Source organism: Accipiter gentilis, chromosome 24, assembly GCF_929443795.1.
Source record: "Accipiter gentilis chromosome 24, bAccGen1.1, whole genome shotgun sequence".
In the NCBI taxonomy this organism is placed as follows: Eukaryota; Metazoa; Chordata; class Aves; order Accipitriformes; family Accipitridae; genus Astur; species Astur gentilis.
This window is the reverse complement of record NC_064903.1, coordinates 9,988,241-10,015,512: the sequence shown is the minus strand read 5'-3', so window position 1 is coordinate 10,015,512 and position 27,272 is coordinate 9,988,241. Positions and strand designations below refer to the sequence as shown.

General features: G+C 40.5%; 1 protein-coding gene across 3 annotated transcripts in view; it reads left to right on the top strand.

The window, feature by feature from the left end:
* AFF2 (ALF transcription elongation factor 2) overlaps window positions 1-27,272 on the top strand; it is a 345,034-nt gene that overhangs the window by 285,085 nt on the left and 32,677 nt on the right. For 2 of the 3 annotated variants that reach the window (XM_049827948.1, XM_049827950.1), the window contains exons 10-12: window positions 20,725-20,887; window positions 21,419-22,438; window positions 24,585-24,709. In XM_049827948.1, the coding sequence (XP_049683905.1) occupies window positions 20,725-20,887; window positions 21,419-22,438; window positions 24,585-24,709 (1,308 nt within the window). The remainder of the gene's footprint in view (window positions 1-20,724; window positions 20,888-21,418; window positions 22,439-24,584; window positions 24,710-27,272) is intronic. The other variant, XM_049827949.1, reaches the window with a different exon arrangement.

The following is a 27,272-nucleotide window of genomic DNA, read 5'->3' as shown; positions in this document are numbered from 1 at the left end:
TACAAATAGCACTTTACCAATTAATTAGTAACCTTATTCATCGTATAAACTCAAATCATGCTAAGGCAGCTTCTTTTCCTTTGCATGATTTGCACCATTTTTATCATCTTATGTGACTGATGCTGCTGAAATAAATTTCTCAACATGGCTCAAAAAGACAAAGGCAAATTAGCTCTTTCCCCAAGTGATTGTTAATGAGCAGGAGGCTGGTGTGCATCATCTTTACCACTTCTTGCAGTGTCCCTTGTTGCAAGCTGGAAAAAAAAGAAATCTTAATTATTAAATGCCACTAGAAGATCCTTTGTCCTGGTTTGTGGGTAGCCAGAGCACTCTCCTAGCACAGGGCCGTTGGTCTCTGTTAGCCACATCAGGAACAAGGTCAGTGCAGTGCTGCAGCTGGTGGGCTGCCTGGGCTAACCACCATGTGAGAGAAGTTCACAGTGTTTAATAACAGCAGCAAATACTCCTGGCAACTTGAAATTGTCTGCAGGCTGGAAGCAAAGGGACACAGATGCCACTGATAGCCGGTCTGTCATTACAGACATAATGCACAGCCCTCAACTTAGTGTAAAGCAGCGTATCTCCGTTTACTTCATTAGATCAGCATGATTTTATACCAGTGAAGGGTTTGTCCCATGAATCAAAACCTCTTCTGGCATATCTGTATTGATTTCTTTGGAGTTACCCCAGCAGAGAATTTTGCTCCAAAGCATTGCAGAAATAGAGAAAACCGACAAGATGAGAAGAGGGGCTAACAGCTGAAGCCATGAGGTATGAGACATAGAGAGAAGACAGACAGTTTGTTGCTTTGGGGTAAGCAAGCTAATTCTCAAGATGAAAGATTTTAATTTTTTTTTAATACTAGTTATTTAATAGAATGTAAATACAGGCTTGTCTTACATAGCTAAGCTTATCATAGCATCAGACTCTCCGAGCAGGGCCGGGAGTCAGAGGAGTCACACTGGTGTAAATCCAGAACAATTCAACTTTAATGAAGGAAATATCTATTACATTTAAAAAAAAAAAAAAATGTTTCTTTCTAGCTCAGTGTTAGGACTTCCAGTCAAAATAGACTTCTTATTACTAACATTTGCTTTAAAAGACAGCATCAGCAATGAGAAATGGGATTAAGGGACTCTGTCATTGACGTGCAGCACTTGCTCATGTTTAGAAGTAAAGTTCAGCCACTTTACAGCCACCAGAAGGATTTTGGGAGATCTCCTCATAAAGCTGTGAATACTTTCAGTAAAACTGAACTGAAAGAAGGAAGAAGAGTATGATGCTTCCCTATGAAATTGTGGAAGTTTGGTGGTTTTCATTACTTTTTTGTACTTCAGTGCAGCAGCACTTTGGAGGTATGGTTTAGGATCAGCTCCAGCTCTCAGTCAAGTTAACGTGCGCTGGATCGGTTCCTCCACGACATGCAGTTGTAGTCAAGTTCTATGTGGAAACAAGCAAATGTGACTGAACACATGCCTACGTGCATCGTGTGTCCCAGGCAGCTACGGAGGGGCCTTCACACTTCTCATTTTGCAAAATGCAACTCTTCAACCAGCATTTAAAAAAAGTCTTTAAAATGTGAAGTGAGTATAACTGATACAGAGGTGTCTGGCTGACTTGTGAATAGCCTGAAACTACTTTTCTCTGAGATGCAGACGATACTGTTCAGTGCAGTGTGGGCTGATACAGATGATGACAGGGGTGCTTCAAGGATCAACATCTGCTACCCAGTCAGCATGGCCAGAAAGGAGGGAACATCTCTTAAGGAGATATAGTGTGGGCATTTATAGGGTGAATTCCCCCTGTGCTGTGGTTAAGTGATTCTGTGACAAACTATCAGTATAGAAGATGTGTGCAGGAGAGTTAGACATGAACATGTGCAGGCATTTTTTAACAAGATATAAATGGTATCCTGGATGTCCCTGATTGTATTTTACTGCAGCAGCATTCTGCATTTAGAAAGTAGGAGAAACTGCTATGGGAAAGTCTAGTTCAGTGGCCTAAAACCAAGACCTGAAATAGGAATTCTGATTTTCCATGCTTGCCTTTTTTCCCCAAAATCTCTGTAGTATTGGTCAGTCAATTCAGAACTTTCCACCCTGTGTGCCAAGATTTAGACATCTCGAAAATCCGTATAGAAACAACGAATACCAGAAGTTTTGTTAGGGATTTGGTAAATTGTTGTGGGAAGTGCACAGAAATTTGGAATAAGACATTTTGTTGAAGACTTCCTATATTGAATAAATGTATTAAGTGTTCTCATATATGTGTAATATATACAGCCTAGATGGCACGCCAGTGTGCAGAAGAAAATCACTGTAATAGTTACATCACTGCAAAACCTCGATGTAGAGAAGAGCCTGGGAACTCTTAGCAGATTCTTCTTGGTCTTTTTGTGAAAGTATGTGAAAAAACAGATAGCTCTTGGTCGTGCATAAGAATGAGGAAAATTCTAGTATAGTCTGAAAAATTGACAATTTTTTACAGAAACAGAAACATATGAATTCAGCTATATTAAGTGCTTTTTCATAAATATCTCCAGTCAAATAAAATATTTTGACAGTCTTGAAAACAACATGCTTTTATTAAATTGATCGAAAGTTTCCATTGGCTTTGCATTGCACTGTGTAAGACATCCTTCATAGACAGGATGCAGCCAACTTAAAGCTCTCAGCAGGGACTGCACTCTGGGCTTAACTCATTACATAAAACATTTTAAGTCAATTTAATGAAACAAAATATTTCATTGTGGATGAAATGAACTAAAAATATTTTATTTGAATTTTCCCAATAGAAATGTGTTACTTTGGAGGAGAGTTTGAAATTTTCTTGCAGGTAGTAATGCCAATTTTAATGAGAATTTGTTTTTGTCAGGTTATCTTGGGGGAGAATTTCTAAGAGCTCTGCTATGTTTTCCATAGAAGAGCTAATTAGGATTGCACTTCTCAAGTCCTGCTGGGGGGAAGATCTGTGGTACAACCTTCTGCATCACCAGTGGAGCACCAGATAACTAACTAACTCCAAATAAGTTATAATAGACTGCAGTACCCCTACCTGACTGCAAGACAGGATCAGGCCATGGGCCTCTACAGTCTTGTACTTGGGCAGTGCCTTTAGGTGATTTAGTTTTGCCAGCAGTGGAGGGGTGAAGAGCACTGCAGATGCTCAGCTGCTGCTCAGCAAAGGCAGCTGGAGCTGATGTGACTGAATAAAGAGGATTTCTTTCAAGCCCATTGGGCCCAGGGTGATTACTGAACACTACAATCAGGGTCTTTTTTTTTTTTTTTTTTTTAAAGTTTGATTGCCCTCGCATGAGACTGGAAGGCAGAGAAAGGGCTGTGGCAGTACAGATTCCTATGATCTCCCCTTGCCATGTAATCAGAAGAGCTCTGCAATTGAATATTTCACAATAATCACTGCATTTTCAATGGGGCTGATATAAAAGCAAATATCAAGGCCTCTGGCTGACAAAAGCAGAATACAGAGGGAAAATATGAAAATAGCAACTTACTTGAGCAATAAAGAGAGTATATTTTATACTGCAGTTTTTCTTTTTGTTAAATCATGACTTTCTAGTAAATGACATCCCAGAAGATATTTATCAAAGCAGGAAAGCACTAGAAAGGAGCACCCTGCATTCACTTTAATATTTCTCCTTTTCTTGTGACATTTTCTTGCCTAGAGATCTAATTCCATTAAATATGTACATTTTTGACTGGAAGACTTCTTCATGTATCTTTCAGATGAATCTTAAAAGTACATAAGGTCTGTAGGGCAGGTTTTTTTAAGTGCAAATGAGGCGCACAGTAGAATATTGTCTATGAGGCTTTTCAAATTATTTATATTCCTGCAGTGCTTTACCTTTCTCTTTCTGTGATAATGATAAGGAAGAAGTGAGACTCCAATGCACCTTCTGTGGAACACTGTCAAACAACATTAGTCATATTTAATATCTGACATGCAGGAACTTATTTGGGTTGATCTCCATATTTATTGGATTTATTAGACGTTATCATGTCTGTAACTTTCTCTGATCCCATAGCACATCGAAGTGTTAAAACCCGTCAGTCCCATGATTGGTCAGTGTTAGAGCCCCATTACGCTCTTGTGGATGGATATAAATTAACATTCCCTCATTAAGCCTACTTTGCAGTGCATGTGAATCTGTTGCAGGAATAATGACAGTTAAATGTTCTGTTGGCCCCTGGCCATGCCCACTTGTGCCATTCTCCTCCAGCCTTCTTCTGAAGTTGTGTAGAGCTGGGTCACGACAGTGCTTGGAAAGACATACTGTCCGGGTCACTTGGGCGCTGTAGAGAGTGGCATGGGGGCTGGCTAGGTGGCTGTTTTCCCTGCACCACTTTTGAAACAACGAGCTTATGTTGTGTTAGAGGCCAGTATGCTGTAAGAGTTGCTGCTTCAGATTTGGTATAAAGCAAAGGTCCTGGCTATTTGCAGTCATTAAAGATTTCATTGCTTTCTCATAAGAATTTGAGTTAAGGGTGTTAATCCTGGTGTCCCAGCCAAATTGCTACTTAAGTAATTATAATCTGCCAAATGTCTGCCTGTACTGGTGCTAGCGTCACCCTCCTCCCATTATCTCTGAGCATCTCGAGCCTTATTTCAGATCCCACATTTGCATAACTTATCCTCACCATTGTGCAGTGGTCTCAGCTGAGCTTTACAAAGAAATATACAGAGCTATGCTGACATAAAGATTGGGACGGTAAGACTTTGCTTTCTCTTGTTCTCTTGAGAAGATATTCAGTGAATTCAACTTCTGCAAAGGTGGGAGGATCTTCAGCAGAAGTAAGGAGTGACAAGAGTCCTCTGTTAAGTCTCTCTAGCAGGAATCTGAGAGCTGAGTCTTTCCAAAGCTTTTGCTGGGCCAGATGTTTATACCTTCCATAGTGTTACCTAGCTATAATACATCTAAAAAATCATGTGGTCAAGGGCTATATGAAATATAAGGCCATCTTCAGACCATAAACTCTGGGCTACTTGTTCCTATCCTAACAAAAATGGCAAATTGTTCGACAGAGCCTCTCTTTCTCCTACCCGGGCTGTGGCTACTCATGTGTTCTTGTATCTCCTCGGCTCCCCTCTCAAGACCTCCTAGCTCTTCTGTCCTGTTGCAGTCTTTGGCTTGCTGCCCCTTTAATCAGTTACTTCTTTAAACTCCAGTTTTCTCATTTCTCTCTTGGAGTCTTCCTTAAAGCCACACTTGCAAATAATGTCTTTCCGTGTTTAACGCCTCCCACATCTGGCATTGTGGCTCTTGCCTAGTCCAGCACTGTGACAGTGTGTCACAGATTTGAGGCATGGTGTGAGGCCTGTGAAGGTATACCCTACACAAAGCAAGTGCTCACACTTACCTTCTTTTAAAGGATAGAGTCTCTTTCCCCTCATGTTGGCCAGATTTACTGAAAAGAAAGAAGTGGCTGTGGCAAGTTATCTTGCCTATCCCACTTAAATATCTGTTCTCCTTCAGATGATGAGCAGCTCCCCCATATGTGAGCAGCAGCTACTAAGCTGAGCAAGGTCCATAGAAATGTCTCTCTCCTGAATCTCTCTTATTGTTGTAGAGAAGTTAAAGTGCCTGGGGGGATGGTTTTACTAAGTGCATATATATACAAGATGATCAAAATACAGCAAAAATCAGGACTGCACCTAGTCCCAGAAACTTGAAGTATTTCTCTCAGAGCCGATACTTAGCCTTTTCCAGGAGTTTAGTTTACTGTTTGCTTACAAGTTGCAGAATGTAACTAAGCCTCATTTCTGGTCACCACTAAAAAAGCCTAAAGCCCAAATAATTGACACCAGTGTATTAAAACATGGCACACTTCCAGTGAAAAACAGTACCTGTATACAAACTCTGTAGTTTTGTGGTTGCTCTTGGAGTTCAGCTCCATGTTAGACTTGGAGCTTGAAAGCCTGGGCATAATTTTGGTCTCCACCTTCCCCAATAAAACTCCTTTAGTTTCTCATCCTTTCATACGCTGTTTTCCTGTTGAACTTCATTCAATGTGTAATCTGCTATGATAATATTGCCTTCACCTTAAGTTCCTAAAGTGTTTTTGGACTGATGAGTGCTCTCAGCTTCCTTTACTTTCTCCTCCACTTTTTTCCTTTTTTCCTTTTCCTTCTCCTTTTCCAATGTGTGGCTAGTTGGTCCCACACCTGGAAGGAAATATCCACTTCTGCTTAGATTTGTTCTGGTTCCCTGGCTGAAGAAGGATACTGCCATTCGTCACTGAAGTCAAACCCTCTGAATAGGATGCCACTTTGTCCCTCACTGCCAGCTCAACCCCCTTTAGAAGTCTGTAGGCTTATCCTATGTAAATATGGTCTTCTCCAGTGTTGCCAGCCAGTTTCTAATGTAATAAAACCCTCAGCCCTGCAGCCCGCTGAAATCCCAAGCCTTCTTTCTTGTAGGCCTGTTTTTCCTGAGGTTCAGGGAAGTGGTTGCCTTTCTTTAATTGTTGGTTCATTGTATGGGATTATTTCCTCTTCCTGAGTCTTGACTTTCAGGTGGCACTAAGGTTTGCTGTTGTAATTGCCCATGGCTTTTGACAAGGGTTAATTCAAAGAATAAGTCATCTAACTTTGGTTGCTGCAAGTTTTGAAAACTCATCTTGCAGATGTTGAATTATATCCAAATCTTCTACCTGCTCAAGGAGTTCTTGTGCCTGCTGACTTCTGCAAAGTGTTGTCTGATAGCATCTCCCATCAGCTCAATATATTCCCAGAAGTACCTGAACTGTGGCAGTTTTAGTTGCACTGCAATCAGTGTCAGAAAAAAAAAAAATCTTTCAGTTAAACACTGAGACTGCAAGAACTTCCCCTCCATGTTTCCTTCCTTTGGGCTGCCTGGCTGCTGCTCTCCACATACGCACTCCATCCCCAGATGTTTTGATAACATCTTTGCTGATAACTACTAGCAATACATCAACAAATAAAAGTGCAAAGTAAATAATCACTGTCAGCAGAAATATATAGTCGAGACAGCATGTTTTGAAATATGCAGAGGTGAGAGTCTGTGATCCCTGGAAGAGCCAAGACCCATGTACGATCTGCCATATGGCTGCAGGCACCTATGGGATCCAATAAGAAGCCTGACAGCAGTTTTTCATGCAAGGTGCATGCATCTCTTCATGTCTTCCATGTAAAACATCTGGAGACAATGGGTGAGGCATTAGCAAGATAAATACATGGCCAAGCCCCAAAGAGAGAAGACAGACTGGTGCTAGGAGAAAAAATTAGATTATGTTGTATGCTTAACAGCCTACCACAGGAAACTGGTTGAGAGGGTTAATGATGGTAAGTATGAGAAGCAGCTCCTTCTTTTCTCACAAGGTTTTCCTTGCCTGAATCTCATCAAGCCGCAAAGAGCTTCTCTGAGGTTTCTTGTCCCCACTAGATGATTGTTTTACCCTTGTTTTCTTTTGTTCCTACTTCCACCATTGATAGCAGCCTGAGGGAAGAGGGGTGGGGAAATATGTTGCTTCTGCAAAAATCATTGTAGGAAGAATAGCCAGAACATAAATGATACTGTTTTGGCTTCAAAAGGGTAAGCAGGTGTCTTAGGAGTCCCAGAATAGCGATGTGCAAGCTTGTACAAACAACCTCCGAATCACGCCTGTTTGTTATTCACACAAACAGAGTTGAAACCGTCTGAATTCCTCAGTTCCCAGAATTCAGATGGTGCACAATGGCCCATAATGAACAGCACCTGTGCTTACCTCAATTACTACACAGAGCCGAACAACAGCAAGAAGGCTTTCAAGAATATTTTTTCAATAATAGATTTAGTTATGTCTTTCATAATTGGATTCAAAAGCTCAAAATTTCATTTTGCAACTTGTTCATGAAATTTGTATGAAAAAGTCTGGCGTTTATTCAAAAGAAATAGTCTATGAACAAGAAATTGCAAAACAGCCAACTGCTGGTAACTAAGCAGCCAAATTATAGTCCAAGCACTTGGCAAATACACCGTCTTTTTTATTATTTCAGTAATTGAATTTCTGTTAAAGCGCGGAGCATCATTTAACATCAGGAATTTATTTATAATACAATAGTGTTTCAGTAATAAATGCATTATTATTGTCACTTTTAATGGAGTCTTATGTATTCCCTCAGAGACTATGTGGCAGACTCTGAGACAACCACTGCATCAGTGTTGTTTGTAGACAATTGAATTAATTGGAGACAGGGTCATTAACTCGACCTGAATACCTCTGATTGCTTCTGTAAATAAGGTTAGAGAGCAAATGGCTAATCTTTGTTGTCATTATAGATTCTTTTTTACATTTTCACACTGCCTTGTATATTAAGATCATTTTGCTAAGCAGCTTTTCAGGCTGTCGTCGTGTTTACAGTATTGTCTTGCATGGCATACAACCGTAATTGTATCAGACTTACATTTCATTTCCCATATCTATATAAAACATGATACTAGAGAGAGACCTATTCTGAATTGCAGCACATAAAAACCATTGGACCAACAAATTAATAAACCAAAATGAATAAGCTGTAGCATTAAAAAATAATCAAATCACAAAACAAAAGTTGATTTTGTTTGCTTTTGTTTGAAAATTCCAACCTGCGAGACTTGCCAGGGATAATATAGTGAGTCCATTACTCAGTTGGGAACATGACCCGCAAGGCCAGCTCTGTGTATACCAGCCTGTGAGTTAAATGTTATCCGGACTTTTGGCATGGATTTTCTTGGAAAATGAGCAGCAGGCTGTCATTTAAGCACAGATAGAACACAGATATTTTTCAAGGAGAGGTCCAAAAAAAGGTTGTGAGCACACTGTTCCATTTCTCAACAAACTTAATAAAGAATGTAGCCTGAAAGGCCTCGGAAGGCATGTGTCAGGAACAAGAGACATCGTAAACTTGAGAATGAGGTCAGGTTCACATTGAACTCAGGGATACCGCCTTGTCATCACTCCCATATTCCACCATATACTTAAAAAAAACATTGCTTTCTCAGAGACGGTCTTGTAAGTGGAAGAAAACAGCTGGCAGTGTCTTATAATATGCCTGGTATTTGCATGTATTTCTTTCATTCTAAATTTATATTCAAGATGGGCTTGAACCCAAACCCCAGATATGCAGTGTGAGTTATCCAAACTCTGGAGCCAAGTGTGGGATCCAGAGTCCATCTGTAACCTAGACGATAAGTGATGTTTTATGAATTCAGATTCAAAAATAACAGCCTCTCCGCTTCAAAACTAGCAAGTACAGCTTTCAGCTTCAGAACTCTGCCCATGTCAAACTCCCTTTGACAGTCTGTTGGTGCAGGAATCCAGCCTGACTTGAGTGTGGTGGGAGGAACATGTTGCCACACTACGTTTTCTCTCAGCAGCCTCTGCACAATTCACTTATAAGAACATTTAGGGATGTTGTTTCGTTTAAAAAACAAAGGAGGAAACAAAGCAATGACTAGATGGTAAATTGTTCCAGTGTTTTGAAGGCATCGTCTGAACTTACAGACTGCCCTTGTAGGTTTTGCTCTGCAAAAAAAAGAGAGAGAGATCAGCCAAGCAGTGCTGCTACTGAGCAGATCCAGCTTAGTAGTGATCTGAAATTCAGCCTGAGCATTTTAGGTCTGGGCCACAGTGTCTCTGTCTCTCCTTGCATATTTGCAGGGGATGCAAGCACTGGTGGTGTTCACCTTCGAGCAATTGGGCCCACTCAGCCTTTTTGAACATTTGTGCTCCCTTCTACTGTAGGGGCTGACTTTTGAGCTCTTCCCTTGGTTCACTTTAGCTTTATTGTCCCTGATAGCCCAAATACTGCAGGCAAAATTAGGGTGGGTGGGTTTTTTTTAATTCTAATGCAGAAAATAAGTCAATACTTCCCTACTTCCCTGCTAGTGGAGTGACATCTCACTGCTGATTTTCGTCATTAATGAGCAAGAGAGCTTCAGGTCTCATGTAACAGGCAACCACCATGCCACACTAGAGCGTTAGGAGATTGAGGCTGTCTGGGCAGATGTGCGAAGAGCGCATTTGCACCTTACTAAAGGAATGATTATCAAGTTGAAAACAATAAAAAGTTCAAGGGAGATCGAACTTTGCCTATTTACTCAGTATCCATGAGGGGTTTGGGTCTTCCTGACCTTTTCTTGTTGGCAGACCTTCAACAAATCATTGCTGATACAATAACCCTTCATCAGTCTGAGGAAAAAATGGATGGTGGTAATGTTGAAAAATCCATTTCTTGTAACTCAGGAACATAAGTGTCCAGAATGAAAGCTTCTTAGCTGGAAGGTTTTTAAGAAGAAATTGTTTACCTAATCCTAAAGATCTAAATTGTTTTGTCCACATTGAAAAAAATTGAAAAAATGTCGCTTTTTTCAGCAACCCATTGACAAAACCCACTTTATACTCAGGATTATGGTCACTCCACTTCTCTTTTCCTGAACCCCTCTTGGGGAATACAGTGTTTGTCTACAGTCCTTTCCAGGTCAGATTTTAACTGCCTCTGCCAGGCATCCCAGTTTCTCTCAGCCTAGGTTAAGAAAGCAGGCGGTGTGACAGAGGGAATAAAGTACCGAAGGAACACTTCAGGAGGGCATCCAGTGTTGCAGCTGTTACTTTTGGTGATCCCAACTAGTCTTTCCCATTTAAATCAAAGCTGGCTCCAGACTTGTCCTCAGCGTGCACACAGGCAGTACAATCCTTCTATTTGCAGTGTTTTGACTTGACCCACAGAGCTCCATCCTGAAGGTGCTGAGCACCACCAGCTCTCTCTGGAAGACATGGCAATTCTGTTTGCCCACAAGATCCCCACAAGCAGGTGTGGAAGCTGACAGGATCTTTCCTTTATTTTGGCGTTGATGAAGAAGGCTGAAAGGCAAGATTTTCAGCCAGATAAGGTTAAAGAATTAAAGATTCTCTGTTTCCTTTTGCTGTCATTCAAAATAACAAGCATAGAAAATTCTGTTTAAAATAGCTGAGCCTTTTGACTTAAAGGGTTTTCATGTCGAAGATTTAAGATGTCAGGTTTAAACATGACACTGATAGTATTAAGCAAAGTATGAGAGCAGATACTTGTAGTAACTGTCATTTTTTTTGACTGTTTATTAATGGCCTTTTGTGATTTATAGTGAATGTTGTGAAGGATCTTCAGGTCCATTTATCACTCAAAGAAGCACCTTTATTTCCTTAATACCTATGTGAGTCATAATTAAGGGTGGATGCTGCTTAAAGATTTAGCTCTGTTCTTAACATAAGATCTTTCAAGATGATATTTAATCCTAAATAGATTTAATACCCTTTTTTGTAATCTATAAAGCAGTGTATTATGTAACTGGCAAAAATCAACAGCATTAAAAGGAGCTCACATTAGACAGAAATATAGAGAAGGTTTAGGTTTTCACTCCAAGTGGTGGGTTTTGCCCCATTTTAAAATAAATTGTAAGGAAGACACGTTTTAGCATTCAACTTTATTAATATTTTACTAGACAGGTCTCTCCTTTTTCAAAAAACAAGTCATGTGTGCTGAAGTACATCTTTATATCCATGAAGGGCTCTGGTGATGTGCCATAAATTCATCATGTGCCTTTAGGAATACTTCTTTAAAAACTATTTCAGAGTAATTGCCCATTATTAATAATGATGATTCCTTTTTACTATTATGACAGTAGCAGTGAAACTAAGTGTCTGCTTGTCGTTTTCATTAGTGTCTGTGTACTTCTGTGGCCCCTGTTATCCAACAACTTAAATCTGATGAATGTAAATATGCTTCAAGTCTCACAATGCTATCCGTGTTAAAAACAGGAAAGAAGTGCCAGCAATTGAATTATTTGGCCCATTAAATCCCAGAGAGACACAGGAATCGAACCAGTTTGCTAGTGTCAGACCGGTGCAATAACCACAGGGTTGTCTGTCTTTCAAAGGTGCAGTAGTCATCTCCATAGAGGTGGATTATTTGTGCCTTAATTGTTTGAGTACATGCCTACAAGCCATGCCATGCCTCTAGCACCAATCCTGCTGTTTCATGCTTTGTACAGTGCATAATGCATGGAGATTGCTACCAGTTGGTGAGCAGCTGAAGCTCATTTAGTAAAATATTACCCAATTTGTTCTGATTGTACTCAGTTTTTATCTCTGCCCTTTTCTGGATTGCTTGTTTTACTTGTCATGCTCCTGACAATAGCCACAGTTGGAGCAATCTCGGCCCTTTTCTAAACAGGGCTGGCTTTAACAGACTGCAACAGGCTGTTTTCCCTTCTCTGGCCTGCAGAGACTCGTGTTCCTGGTTCATGCTCTTTGCTCTGGTCTGGAAGTGGTTATGCTGCAGATCTGCTCCCAAGGGATTCCCCTGGAGAGTAAATCCTCAGACAGTTTCCTGAGCTGACGTTGTGCCACTTGTACATAGCGCACAGGTGTGAATGACTGCATGTGTGCTGTAAAGCGCTGGAAAATCAGGATACGCCTTTTGGCACCTTTTCAAGCTCAGAGGTGTTGTCTTATAGAGGGAAAGAAAAAAAAAATCCTACTTTCTCATGTTTTCTGACTGCTTGGTTGCTCAGTATAGTAAAATTAGCTTCCCTCAGATAGCAGATGAGACTGGAAATGTTGAGGATTTGGAGGTGTCATAGGGATCCATCTGCACCAGTCTGTTTTGGTCCCATAGCTCCCAGTTCTCTTCCCACTGGGCTCTGTAAGCTGGATTCTGTTTTCAGTTAGAACTGAAGTAGAACTGTGTTAGAACGAGCAGGGTAGTTCATTTACAATGTTATGTGTCCAAGTTTCTGCTGTACGTGAATGACAAAAAAAGCCTACACTTTGCTTTTAGAGGTTCACTTTGGATGTTTTTTATCATGATCACACTTGGACTTTCTGCTGAAATAAGTAAAATCGAAGTGCAAATAAGTGACTCATTAAAAAACAGTTTATGTTAATTTAAAATAGTAAACAGTAGAGGGATGGATACGTACTTCTAAACTTTCGCAGAAGATTCACAAAGTCTATTGAAAGATGCAGTATTCCAAGATCTCCTTTGTGGCAAATAAATAAATTTCTCTGTATCAATACTCATATCTAGCTTGATTCAGTGGGGCAATATTGATATAATAAAATGGTTCCTTTTACATCAAATGAGGCCCTTTGGAGTCTCACAGTAAGAGATAGTATTCTTGTTCTTCTAGATGCCAGACAAACAGTAGCACATCAAGGCATAGTACAAATAATGCTCTCTGACACTTGAATCCATTCACTAAAATACTGTACATCAAAAAGTCTACATACATTGCATTCCCTGAATAATATCATGCTCACAAAATTGTTTCCAAACTCTGAGGTGAGCAGGGTGATGCGTGCACAAATCATGGATACAATATTGCTTTTAATATGCAAAATCCCCTTCTCTTCCACATCAAGTGTGTGTAAGAGTGCTGTGAAATTGGAAGGAGAGCAATTACCATACCAATAGTTCAGAAAGTTTTTTATGTGCACCGTTAGGGATGTGCCATTAAAATTCCTCCTCTTCTTTTTGTTTTTTATAATTTCACAGGCAGTTTGATATGTTACACCTGTTCTTTATCGCAGGTGTGGTAAAGACTCAGAATTTACTGTAGCCCAGGAATAAAAGCCAGAAAAGGGTCAGAATAGGGCAGTAGAAACAGTACCATGGTTAAAGTCACATTGCAGATGTATATACACAGTTCCACCTAGGATTTGTGGCTAATGTAATTCTTTATTGGAAGGCTTTGACCTTGTTACGGATTCTTGGCAGCTTTTCCCCACTCTATTCATTACTAATGCAAGCTGTCAATCACTTTAGTTCTGCTTTGACATAGATTGTGGCTCATAGGAGTTAGCTCTGTCATTCTTTTTATTTCTTTCATCTTTACTATCCTTTTTTATGGTCTTTAAAGCTGGCAGTATAAAAGGGTTATATGTATATGAAAAAAATCTGTTTCGGTAACTCTATCAACCTTGTTATAAACAGTCTTTGATTAAAACAGTTACTTTTGAACACAGTAAAATGAGAATGTGGCTTTTTACATACAACATCTTGTAAATTACCCTCCCCCTCAAAATAAATCAGAACTCCTATTTGCATTACAGTGTTCAGGTTTGATACAGGCAGATCAGCTGCCACATCCTGAATAACATATTAGAGAGGTTTTCCCTCTCCATGTGTTTTGACATGAGAGAGCCATCAGAAGTGATGTCTTACTATGCGTGCTAATGTCAGCTGAAGTAACAATTTCCACACCTTATTTCATTTCATTGACCTGGATGCTGATTAATATTTTAAAAGGGCTTGATACAGGTTTTCAGTTTCTGTGTCAACCCAATCTTTGAAAGTTTGGATTTGAATCCTACCAGCCTGATGATAAATAATTTAATACTAACCAATGGAAAGGCAGTGAACAAATCATTCAGAGCAATCCTTTTCTTTAAAAAGCAATCTAATGGCAGTCATATATAAGTTTGAAGATATAGATGTGAACAATTAATTATAAAAAAAATGGCAGCTCCCTTTCAAATTAGAAGAGAATATTACTTCCTGATAATGGTGTAAGAATAGAAGAGAAATAAAACTTCGTTATTGAACAGTTATGGTATTAAATTTTGACACTAGATATTAATCTGCTAGGTGTTGCTCTATTATTATCTGCTAGAATAATGAAGCAGCCTTTTTTGAACATTTACACAGAATTCAGTGAGCCCAGTAACTCCTAGTAATGCCTCTCAGGTTCACAGTTTTTCTGTAGAAATAGATTCTGGAGAAGAGATTGGGCTAGCTTCTGAAAAGCTGAAACCGGTTTGTTCCTCTATCTCTTCTCTCAGAATAAAGTGTAGTGAGTGGGAGAATAACAGTATCCCCCCAAGAGTGAGTGTTACCGTCTACTCTGGTAGATGCTGTAGTGTGGGTGTAGTGCACAAGAGTCTTACTTAGAGCTGGGTGCACACTTTTCGCTGCCTGGTGCAATCAGAGTCTTTGTTCCGAGGAATCTGCATTTTAAATAGACAAGCCAGATTAAGGATAGGCAACATAGTCTCTCTTTTACTCAGCAGGAACGGATGCACAGACGTATTTTCTTCTCAGATACAAAGCAAAATTCATTCAAGTCCCAATGCAGTGCCTCAACAGGAAGATCACCCAATATGTCAAATCTGTAGTCACTTTTCCAGATTTCATTGATCAAATTTTCCCTAAATATAGGGCTGTGCAGTACAGCAACCTTTGCAGAGAGCTGCTTCTTGTGGAAATACATTGCCAGCATTGATGTACTGTTGACTCACTGGTCAGTTCCCATCTACAATTTCCCACTGCCCAGCAGCGCTCTGCTTTCTCAAAGTTTACATTTTGATTTCTGAGTAGAGCAATAGAACAAGTGGCCAATTCATCGTAACCCTAAAAAGGAAGGGTTGGAATGAATAAACCTATTGTTGGAGGGCATCATGTATTTGCCAAATTCTCTTCACAGCAATTAACATGGCTACATCTAATTGGTGAAAAGTTTAGAGAGATAGCTAAGGACTTGTGAGGAATTTTTGTTCCTTGGTAAGTTTTGCTGCAGAAGTCTGAATTATACAACTTTTTTTTACATATGTATTTACAGGGCAAAAAGTTTATTATTTTTCTTATTATAGATTAATGAGTCTTGGTATATCACATTATCTTTGTTGTAACTACCAGGTTTAATCTTGAAAATCATTTATTACAACAGTAGAGTAAATGATGTGTTGAAAATAATATAATAGTCTAGATGACGACAACAACAGCAACAGAAGTGTAAGCTGCATGTTGGGCCTTCAGTTCTCTAGGCCACATAATAATCCAGACACATAATAATGCCATGTCGGCTTTAATTTCCTTTGGAAAAATAACCCATGAGTTAAAAAACAGACAAGCTGCAGGGAGACATTTAAATTTAGGCAGATCACCCGTACCAGTGAACCGCAGTGAAAGGAAGATGGTTGATGTGTGATGAGCTGGATGCAGTTCCTCACCAGAAGCCATCAGCAGCCACACACCTGCAAGTCTCAGCTGCTTTGTAGTTAAGCTTGAGCTCAACAAGTCCTGAAAACCACTGGCGGGTACTGGTAATACTGGTGTTTGTCCCCTCCTTCAAGTCATTTCTCATCTCATACTTTGTGCTCAGGCTGTGCACAATCATGCCGCCCAGCAGCAAGGGACAGGGGAATTGCCGCATGCTGCACGAGCAGAAGAAGGGAGATAGGTGAACATGCTGCAGAAGAGCTTCCTTCCAGATTGCTTCCAGATGTGCAGGTCTCTTCTGTCCGCTTCATTTTTTGGTAGCAGGGAGGAGACCAGCTTACCAGTCTGCAGGCAACTAGAGACATCATCATGGTTCTCCTCCTACCCACAGTATGGGTGTCACTCCAGTGTCCCTCAGCTCCATGGCACAGGAGAAGCTGCTCTGGGGAGGAGTAAGCAGACTCTGGTCCATCTGGCCTGAGCAATGGGGATCCTTGCTGCTGAGTCACGTGTCTATTTTTCCTCCCAGATAGCACACCCGTGGTCAGGGCTCTGGGTCAGGGCAGAGCATGTCTGACTGCCCTGCAGGATTCAGCTCAAGTGCTGAGCACAAAGCTTGAAAAATGGGGAGAACAAAATCAAAAGGAGGGCGAAACTGATGTTTCCATTAACTGGAGAGAGGCCTCGTACTTAGAGAATGTGACAGGCCTGCACTGAGTATGAGGATGATTGTAATACCTCTAATGTTTGCTTTGTGTGTTTGGATTGCAAGCTCTTTGGCCCAAGTACTGTGTCTCATCATGTATTTACACAGATCCCAGCACAGCGGGTCACTGGTCTCAGTAGGGGCCTCCAATCTCAAGTGATAATAATGAACTGCCTTTCTTCTAAGTGTTATTTACCCAAACAATACTGTGTCCCATTGTGCAGCATTGTTTTTATTAATATTTTTTTGCAGTTTAAATGAAATAAAAACGTTGTCCACCCAAACACTGAGGAACAATATGAGTGCTCATCTCCTGCTGGGAAATAAAAATTCAACAGTTTGGAATACCAGTGCTTCCTGCCCCCTTTAGTCACTTTGAGGACTTGTGTCTGATGATAAAATGCTTTAAATCCATTTTAAACCTTGTCCGGGCTGGCATTCCTTGTCTGGATCTTAGCAACATAACAAAGCTTGCTTTGAAGGTCTCTAAAAGAGGCAACCCCCAGTTCACGTAGTTGATACTTACGTGAAGAAACCCGATTTATTTGTATAACAGCTGCTTGAATGCACATTTGCAGAATCTATCCCTGCATCTTCTAAAACATGTGATTTAACTTCAAAGCTGAAGTCTTTAGGAAGAGTGCAAACCAACCTGTTCTTTTGAACTAGAAGTTACATTTTATTTAAGGAAAAAACCCAGAAGACAACCCAAAATCTCTCCATGAAACTCATTTTATTGGAAGCAAAGATATTTTTTCCATGCATTTGTATGTGAAAGGTCTGTATATTTTCTTCTGTTCTGCTGAATAGCATTATTAGAAGTTGATTGTGCATGTAGCTATGTGCAAGAGCTCTCTCTTTAGTATGGTGAGATGCTAGGAAAGGCATTTGGGGTCTTATCTGATTGTTTTGCAAAGCGTACAAACAGAGTTACTCTCAACCCAAACTACATGATGAAAAGTGAATGCTTCTACTTTAAAAATGTAGATCAGCAATGATGCCTTCAGCATGAAACCACCCGATGTAGCCAAGGCATAATTTTATTATCCCAGATGAAAGACAAATATGACCTCATTGTGTTTTGTATGAAAAACATTATTTTGAGTCTGTCTGGTTCCCGCAAGCTTGCTGGGCTGTGTTATTCAGTAATGTTTGGCATATGATAACTTTTTCTGAGGCTGGTGTGCAGAAAGAAAGAAAATAAGGCCAGGTTGGAGCTGCCATCTATTTCCATGGTTTTATTCTTGCCCTTTGAGTTCTTTGTCAGACGGTTGCAGTCTCTTACAGTACAACTCCAGTTGTTTTGTGTAAGCGCATCCCAGCTACAGTGTCAGTTCTCTTCCAGAGTGCTAAAAGACGTAGGTTGTGTTTAAAGGCTAGAAAGGTCTGGCCTTAGCTGCTGGGACACTGGCTTTTCCTTCTTTGATCTATTATAAGAGGTGATATTCTTTAAATCAGTTATCTTAATTGAGAGCAAACTTGCCAGCACTGACAACAGAGCATTTTCTTAGGCAGATCTGCACACATGCGTGAGCAGCCCCACACACATCCTTCTCTATTCGGGTTGCCTGGGCATAAACCACCCCAGGCAAGGAGCTTTGTCACTGCAAGAGTCTGGTGCAGGTTTATGTGCCCTGCTACAAAGGTGCATTAATTCCCTGCAGGAACTGGGCTGCAGGGGACGTGGCTGATGCCCCACCAGCTCGGTGCAGCCACGGGCCCCGCAACTCTCTGCAGGACCAGTCAGGCAGCCGTGGGTGTCCTGCCCTGAGCTCTCGGAGAGGCTGCGGAGCGCTAAGCAGCTCTTCGTCTTCGCAGCTGGCTCTGCTAGGGTTGTGGGAACTGGAGTTTTCAGCAAGGATGAAACATGAATATTGCTATGTTCACTTCCGTTCGGGGGTAAAAACGGAAAGTAGAAGTGAAATGGATGAAGCTCACAGATTTAGGGGAAAAGTGATTTCTAAATTACAACTTCATTGCTCTGATAATTCCATAAATAACATTTATTTTTCAGGGCTGATGTCTCATTTTGGTATTTTAGAATGGAATTGTCACGTTTGCCCTCTCAGTTTGGGAATCCTAGAAGTTTTTTTCTATTTTTTCCCTTTTGTTTCTTCTTGGAAACAATTGTAATGAAGTAGGAAAACTCAGTTTTCATCTACTTTTAGTGTTTTCCAAATAGAAAATACAAGACCAAAATTACAAGAGATTGAATTGAAAGGCAAACTCCGCTGCAAACACATTTGCTTTTTCTCCACTGTTCTGTTTCCTTGTTTACTGTAAAAAAGAAGTGAAAAATGTACTTCCTTACACTTTCTTGAGCTTCCCTGAAAAGGAGGGATAAAGAAAGAAAAACAAGTGCACAAATGGTTTCCAAAAATAATTGCATTAAATACAAAGTGTAAGATCCATTTTTTAATTCATCAATGTTTAGTTTTCTTTAATATATTTGGAAATGCCCATGTTTTTTAAAGCATCTGTTTTGATTTACCTGTTACTTCCAGTTCAAATTTTTAAGTAGCTCTACTTGAGTCAGTTGAGTGAAGAACCTCTAGAAGAAGAAAAAAAAAAGTATATGCACTTAATGAGCAACAAAGTTAGTGATCTGTAGCAATTACCCAAGTGAGTAATTTTGTTTCATTAATGCACCCTAAAGCACCAAGCTGTTTTGTCAATGGGCACTGCAGGGCCATTGCAATGCTCAAAGAGACAGTTATGTTACCAACTGCGGTGTAAGGGATAGGTTTACCAACAAGGAGGGAGAGAGAAAGTAGCTTAGCGTAAGAAGAAAATTAAAGATCATCTATTATTGTCACGGAAGCCAATGGCAATACTTGTGAAGACTCTAGCAGAGCAGGGTCACACATCAGTTTTTTCTGGCTTTTCCAACTTCCAGTTTCTTGGTTACTGTGGTTTTTTAAGAGGGCATCTTGATGCGTATAGCATCTCAGTTTGAAAGGGGAAGGAGGGCATATACCTGGCTTACCTGAATCCTTGTCGGAGGAAAGTAGAAAAGCAGACAGCAGAAACAAAGGCAAAGCTGTATTATAACTTCTAGGCATCTCTGGATCACTCAATAAGGGACACACACGGCGTATGATATATTAAGGTGAAGTATTGAATATCCATAAAGGACTACTAGCAAATGGTGTCAATTTTCAAACACTTTGCTTTGTCAGCTTCACAAATTTAAAATCAATCATCAAAAAGTCTCTGTATAGATCAGCTGAAGAGACATAAAACCTTATGGTTATCTCTCTGACAAAAAAGTTGAAATTAAAGATGGGTTTATAAAGACTCAGACTGGCAGAATTCTGTAGTGCTAAAAACTGGGGTCATCCAACCTCTCAGTTTAGAAATAAACACTGAGGAAAGACAATGACATCCAGTACACTGCTAATAAATACATCTTGGAGGACAGTTGAACATGCAGAAAAATAGATTTCACAGAGCGGCTTATTTTCAGCATGAATGCCATTTTCTCACTGCATTATCATAAACATGAGAGAAAAAAACAGTTATAAATAAAAAATTCTTGGGCAGTCCCTGGAGACTTGTCAAAAATATGTAGTTTTTGTATGCCACAGTGTAGAAGTATTCATTAAAATTAATTTTTAAAATGCCCTGTCCAATATTTGTTGCCTGATGTCCTTCCTTTGATCATAAATTATAAATGAACTGGCAAAAAAATGAAGAAACCATGATTCCATTAATGAATTATTTAAGTGTGATTGTTAGTTTTCGCAATCATTGGGCTAATAAGCTCAGGCTTATGACACTGAAGTGTTTCTCATTTGAGGGTGATGATGATGGCAATATTAGTAACACCATTATCAGCGTGTCCCGTGAAGCATAAACCCAACCAGCTCCTTCGGTGGCTATGCGGTGGCATGGCCGCTGGAGCTTTCATTGGGTCTGTACTGCAGGAGAGGGAGTTGACACTGAGGAAAGTCAGTGTGAACGGGGTTCGCCGGGTGGCTCCCCTCTAGGCAACACTTTTAAAAAGACAAGCAGCATACTGACACAGGAGGATCTTCTCCCCGCAGCAGCCTGCCGGTGCCGGCGGCACATGCAACTGGCTTGGCCCATTCCAGCGGTGGCTCCGGGAGCTCCAGCGAGTCCGAGAGCAGCTCCGAGTCCGACTCCGACAGCGAGAGCAGCTCCAGTGACAGCGAGTGCAATGAGGAGTCACGCAGTGCCACGCCAGAGGTAAAGCCACACTCGGCTCCTCCCCAGTAGGGTCTTGGAAGGGGGAAGCGTGAAGGAGAGTGAAATCCCGCTCCCTGTTAGGAAAGTGTTGGAGTTCTGTGCTGTGTGATGCTGTCAACTTTTTTCTCCCCTTACAGTTTTATGTGTATGACCCACATACTCATTCTAGCTTTTGGAAGAATCCTTCTGGCCTACATTTGAATTGCTTTAAAGAAATATTTAGATTTTTGCCAGTAGCTAGAGAAGATTTTATTGACACAGTATTCAGCTGGGACTAAGGAAAGGCAACATGACAAAACTAAGTCTTCAGGGACCAGCTAAACTTTTTAGTTGTATTAAATTTCTCCAGGGCCACATTGTAAACCAGATAAGGAAGCCTAATTAACCATAAATACTCCATAAATACTCCCATAAAACTAGCAGTCACCACTAGTTGACTGAAATAAAAGGGTACGTTAAAAACGTTCTCATTTAAAGGGAAAAGCATTGCTTCTGTCTGAGATTTGTTCATTGTTGTTCTTTAAACTGCAGCCTGAACCGCCCTCAACAAACAAATGGCAGCTGGATAAATGGCTAAATAAAGTGAACCCCCACAACAAGACCATCATCAACAATCAAAATGAGCCTCACAGCGAGACCAGCTCCCAGGCCCAGAGCAACCAGCAGGCCGAAGGGCCAAACAAAGGGAAGCTCAACAGCAGCCTGCCCCCGACCGATTCCAAAGACCGGGCGATCCTTAGTCCCATCCGAGAGAAAGCCAAACCGCGGGTTGCCCAGAAAACCCCAGAGGCGAAAAGCTCCAAGCAGAAGTCACCAGCTCATAATGAGCCCACTTCGCAAAGGACTACTGGGAAAAAGCAACCCAAAAAGGTAGAAAGGACTTCCAGTGTAGAAGAGTATAACTGGCCCAAACCAAATAATACCAGCAACACTCCCAAAGAAAAAGACACACAGGAACCCCCTGAGCAGCCAAAGGTTCGAACTAAAGCAGCAGTTGGGAAGACCGCTCCAAGGAAAGAACCACGAACTAGCACAGGTCTCACTTCAGAGAAGAAAAAGTACAGAGGCCCCAGCAAAATTGTCCCTAAGTCCCGGGAATTCATTGAAACAGATTCATCTACTTCTGACTCAAATACAGACCAGGAGGAGAGCTTGCAGGCTAAGGTGTTGCCAGCTTGCACTGGGTCTGGCAATGGCGTCAAAGTGAAGGACTCTGGCAGTAACATCCTCAGCGTAAGTAGTTTAACTAGCAATGGCAGCAACACATCCATTGACCAGACCAGCAATGACTTGGAGGAGCAGCTCTTTTCTCCTATCCCAATCGTACAAAATGAACTTCTGTCCCCACTGAGAGAATATGAAGAACTCAAATCTCTGTGGGTGAAAATAGACCTTAGTTTACTCTCTAGGATACCTGGACAAGAGCCTTTTGAGACCACGTCTGTGAAAAGTGAACCGAGAGAGGCAAATGTGAAACACAGGCGACCGTCTCGAGAGTCTCCTACCCCAGCAGCTGAAAAACCATCCACAAAATCCAAAAGGAAACACAAGGTAAGTCGTTTTCATCGTTCAGAGGAAAGCAGTGAAATTCTGTGTATCCTCGAGGTCAGGACTGCAGTCGATGATTCCTCACTGCACCTGCAGCAGGGCTCTAAGGAGGCATCATAACACTAAGGCTTTGTTGTTTTTACAAAGGACATACATTTACAAGTACATTACAAATTAATATCAGAAACTAGTAAAAAACAAACTCCAGCTGACAAAATCAATGAACAATGTATTTTTTTGAGATTTGTCTTACAAGCTTTTTCACTGTATTTGCTCACTTACTCATTAATTTCCAGTGTTCTGTAATCAGCAGAAAGATTCCCAATGATGAATTCGTATTACTACGAGTTCAGCCATACTCAGAAAATATGACTTCCATTTGGTAGGCAGGGTTTTATTGTCTGCAGAATTAAGGCATTTTCACCACTGGCTTAAACAGGCATAGCTTCATTAAAGTCAATGGAATGGTGCTTGCTTATGCTCCTGGTGAATTTAGTCTTTATATTGTTTTCTTGCGTAAACAAATGTGATTCATAGAAATATCATTTGCTTAACTAGCTGCTTTCTCTACACAGCTACCTGAAAAAGCAAATATATTTTGACTTAAGGCATTATGTTTTATCATGTGTTTTATGTTATTTGTGCCCAAGGGTTTCCTATCTTGTGGGATATGACAGTGCACTTCAAACTAAATGTGTTTTCAGAAAAGAAACTGAAGTTTTATATCATAAATGAATTTTTGTAGTCAGTTTTTCCAGCTGAAATGTTTGTGCTCTGGTCTGTCTGTGAGAAGTCATCATAGTGTATTTTTTTTATACCCTAAATTTTATAAATCATTGTGAATGTGACTTCAGCTGTCTGTTCTAGTGGACTTCTTGAAATCCTGAGTTTGAGCAGTCCAGTGGTACGAGAGAGTTAACACAAGAAAAAGACAGACAATGCCAGGCAGACACAGGGTCTGCACCCCTGCCTACATGAGTCACTGCACTGGCTCCTTCCCTGTTGAATTAAGTGGAAATAATCACATGAGTAAACTCAGCAGGTTTTTATTCAATTTATATTCTAGCTGTACACTAAAGGCAGAGACGTAAGAAGGAAGGAGAAGAAAAGAAAGAGGAAAGGGATGTATAAATGTCCATGCTTATGTGTATGTATATGTACACCAGGGTGTATATTAATTATACAAAAAAACCTTCTTGCTAGGTAACTTAATGGAGTGTCAGTATGATGGAGAAGGAATCTTGGCTAAAATGCGAGCATAGTATTGGCAGCTAAACTGAAGGATCCCAGGAAAAGAAAAAGGGGGGGGGGGGGGGGGGGCGGTATATGAACGTTGGAACCTCATAATTTCATTAGCTGGGACTTTGAATCAGAAAGTAACAAAATGAGGAATCTCACTCTGGGACTGTACAAACATAAGCTGTGCTCTGAAACAGCCCGTTCAGTTGCTGTATGATTGTTCACTGCTACCCAAGGGGAAACAAACCAATTAGGATGACTTGAGGGTATATCAACAGTTGAAACAGGGTAGGGAGAGTCTGATTTGTGTTTCCAAATCATGCTATTAAAAGATTTATTTTAGCCATCTACTAGTGGGCTTGAAGGCTGATATGAAGGTTCCAGTGACAGAGCAGTAATCAGCTTTGCTTGTATCATCCTAGTTCAGGCACAAAAGTCATGCATCAGGGAATCTTTCAAAGCAAATTTTAAACCAGCTATTGCTGTTAATGACTACCCCAGCTCAGTCCTGTAGTCTTTTAGTCCTGTGAGGAATACTTACTCAGGGAAGTTTTCCCATCAACTTCCATTAAGTCAATGAGTAAAAGCTATTTACTTGAGTAAGATTAGGTGCTATCAAGTCATTCCATCTGAATTATTAATTAAATTCCAGTGCACTACAGAAGATAACTGTAGCACATGAGGCATTTTGCTTCCTAATTATCTGGCTATGTCACTTGTTATATAACTTCATGTCATGTGTTTGGAGCACGTTTAGTCCTGATTTCAGGTGACTTTCACTTCTCTTAGACGAGTATTTTAACTGCTGCTACTGTAAAGGAAATACACTGAGATTCCTGAGCTCCTCTTAATGGCAAGTGAAATTGTGCATAGATGCTGGATCTTTCAAGCTCTACCTTTTTTGTTAAAGCAGACAGAAAGCCTGGATACCTTTGTTGAAAGCAAGAAGCAGCGCCTGGAGGACCCTTCAGCTTCATGCCTGCTCCCACCTTGTATCTCTCCGATACCGAATCACAGATTAACCAGCACTAAAGAGTAAGTTCTTTTTTTTCACATAACATTCGTGAGGGATTTCACAGTACAGTTCTACAAATGTCTTTGCTGTAGAGCCAGATGGGCTTTACAGCCCATAAGCATAAATGACCTGGCATTGCTATTCCCATCCATCAGGAAGAGGATCCACATGGTTTTGGATGAAATTCATTCATCCTTCTGACGGACTACAGGAATTCAGAGTGCCACTACAATCCTGGTGTACTCTTCGACCCCCATACTGCATCCTTTCAATGTTCTTTCTTGCCCGCATCATCCTTAACCTCTGTGGCCAGAGAATCCTACTAAAAGCGGGCTTTATTTGATTGCTTGGAATTTATTTTTTTAAATTGTTTTCGTAAGAGACAGTTCTCAGTTGTATTGAATGAAATAGTGACTTTGACGTTCACTTCACCAGCTCTTATTCTTTAACTGTGTATACAGCAATGCCAGGGGTGACCATCCTAAATGTTTCAGACATGCATGCTTGGTATTTCAGCAGACATGTAATCAAACAGTTTGTGCATTTCAGAGTGTCTTTGAGGGATGGCTATAATGCTTGAGCAAACAGGTGCCACGTAAATAATTATTCTGATTAGTCTAATCACAAGATTAACATTCTATAAATAAGCAAAGAGTCCAATTCCCTTCTGTCATCAATTTTGTGCTTTTACAGTTTTGAGATGAGGCACTTCTCTCTGCTAGGACAAGCAAAGAATCAAACCCACAATGTGCTTCTGAAAACAATTCGATTGTGGTAGTACTTAAATTTAGATAAAGTTCAAAAATGATTTAGGAAATAGCACACAAATTTTAAAATCCATAAAGAAGGTTGGGCATCATTTTATTTGTTTATACTGGTGTAATTATAGAGTAACTTCAGTCCTCATTCTCCCCCTGAGAAAATCAGAGTTGGAGTCTGGAAAAGGCAGATGGGTTGAAAGTTACAATGTGATCTGTAACATGTTGCACATTTGATAAACATCATGATGGGTGTTGCCTGATTGTCATTGCTAGAAATACAATGAGCAGAGATATATTGCAGGGGGAATCAAGGATTATCCACCCCAACACCTCCACAATCCATTAAAAAAATCTTTCTATTCTTGTCGCCAGCAAGCCCTAAGGATCCACCCCCAACCTGATGTTTCTTAATTTGAGCTTGTTTTCCAGGTCATTAATTTGATTCCTCGGAGCTTTCAAGCCTTTAGTATTCTCTGTTAAAATATAATTGTGTCCATCAATAGTTATTTCCATATGCTAGCTTTTCCTCTCGTCTGCCTCAAGTTTTGAAACAAAATTTTCTGACTTCTTTTCCACTGCAGTGATTGGGACCTGGATCACACTGCATTTGTTATTAGTGTCTTCTGAGTTTGCTTGAAACAAATGTAATATCGTTCGATAATTCAGGTCTTCAACTCCCAGAGTTGTGCAACTGAATATAGATCAACGTATTTCCCAAAAGATGAGGGAGCTGGCTGAACTGTGTGACGACAAATTTCTGGAGAGCCCCAGACTGTTTTTAAGCAGTCAGGAGTGGTTCTGTTCTCCAGAGGGTTAAGTAGAGTTTTAAGGAGAGGCAGACAAAAGGGAAGGTGAAAGTACACTGTTCAAGGGCATGGGGGAAAATAACACTTCGGTGGTAAAAGGTTGAAAGACAGGCTTTGCCATTTGCTCCTTTATTCCCAAAGGTTCTACATTTTCTTTCAGAACTCCTAAATCTCTGCGTAAGGACTTTGAGAAATGAGGGTGATTCAGCTACAGGTGTGATGATGAGGTTCACCCATTAAGAAGGTGTTACGTCCCATGGTGGATGTTCTCACTCGGGAGGAACCTTAGGTCTCTCCCGTTAGAACTTGATCCCCCTGCCAACAAGCCAAGTTCCCCAAGGCAGACTTCAGAGGCTTCCATTGGGCTTTTTTATAGATACAAGAGTGTTTTGACAGAAAGACCATGATCTCTGGGCCAAAATTTGTAGGCATTCAGAAGTCTGGAGGAATCAGTGAAAGATAGGCCACACCTGTGCTTTTGCAGCTCCCACTGGCTGCCTATCTATGGTTTAGGCATTTGAATACATTTCTGTCATAATCTTTCCCTAAGTATATGGGCTCAATAAAGCAAGCAAAGATGCGCAATTAATTTTTAAAGGGTTACATGTCTAATATGGGCAATTATATGCCTAATTTCCACAAGTTTCTATGACTACATGTACAATTTGAGTGTAGAAAATTCAAATGGTCAGTTGTGAATTTAAAAGCGAATTTGTGAATTTGCACAACCAAAGAGCCAGTCTGTATTATGTAGTCATTGCATAAGCAACTAGTTATCTCTCTCTGTTCCTTCCCTCACACATTCTGGGGCTGATGCCTTTTCCTAAATCTGACATGACACTTACAATTATTCCAACTATTGCCACTGTATTTTCCTTATTTCTGATATTTCGTAGCAAATTAAGGAATAGATGATACTGTGTTTTGTCCAAGTAATTCATAGCAATACCTTGAAACACTGCTGTGAGGCTCGATTTTTGTCAGATCAGCTGCCCACTTTGCAACAGAGGATTATT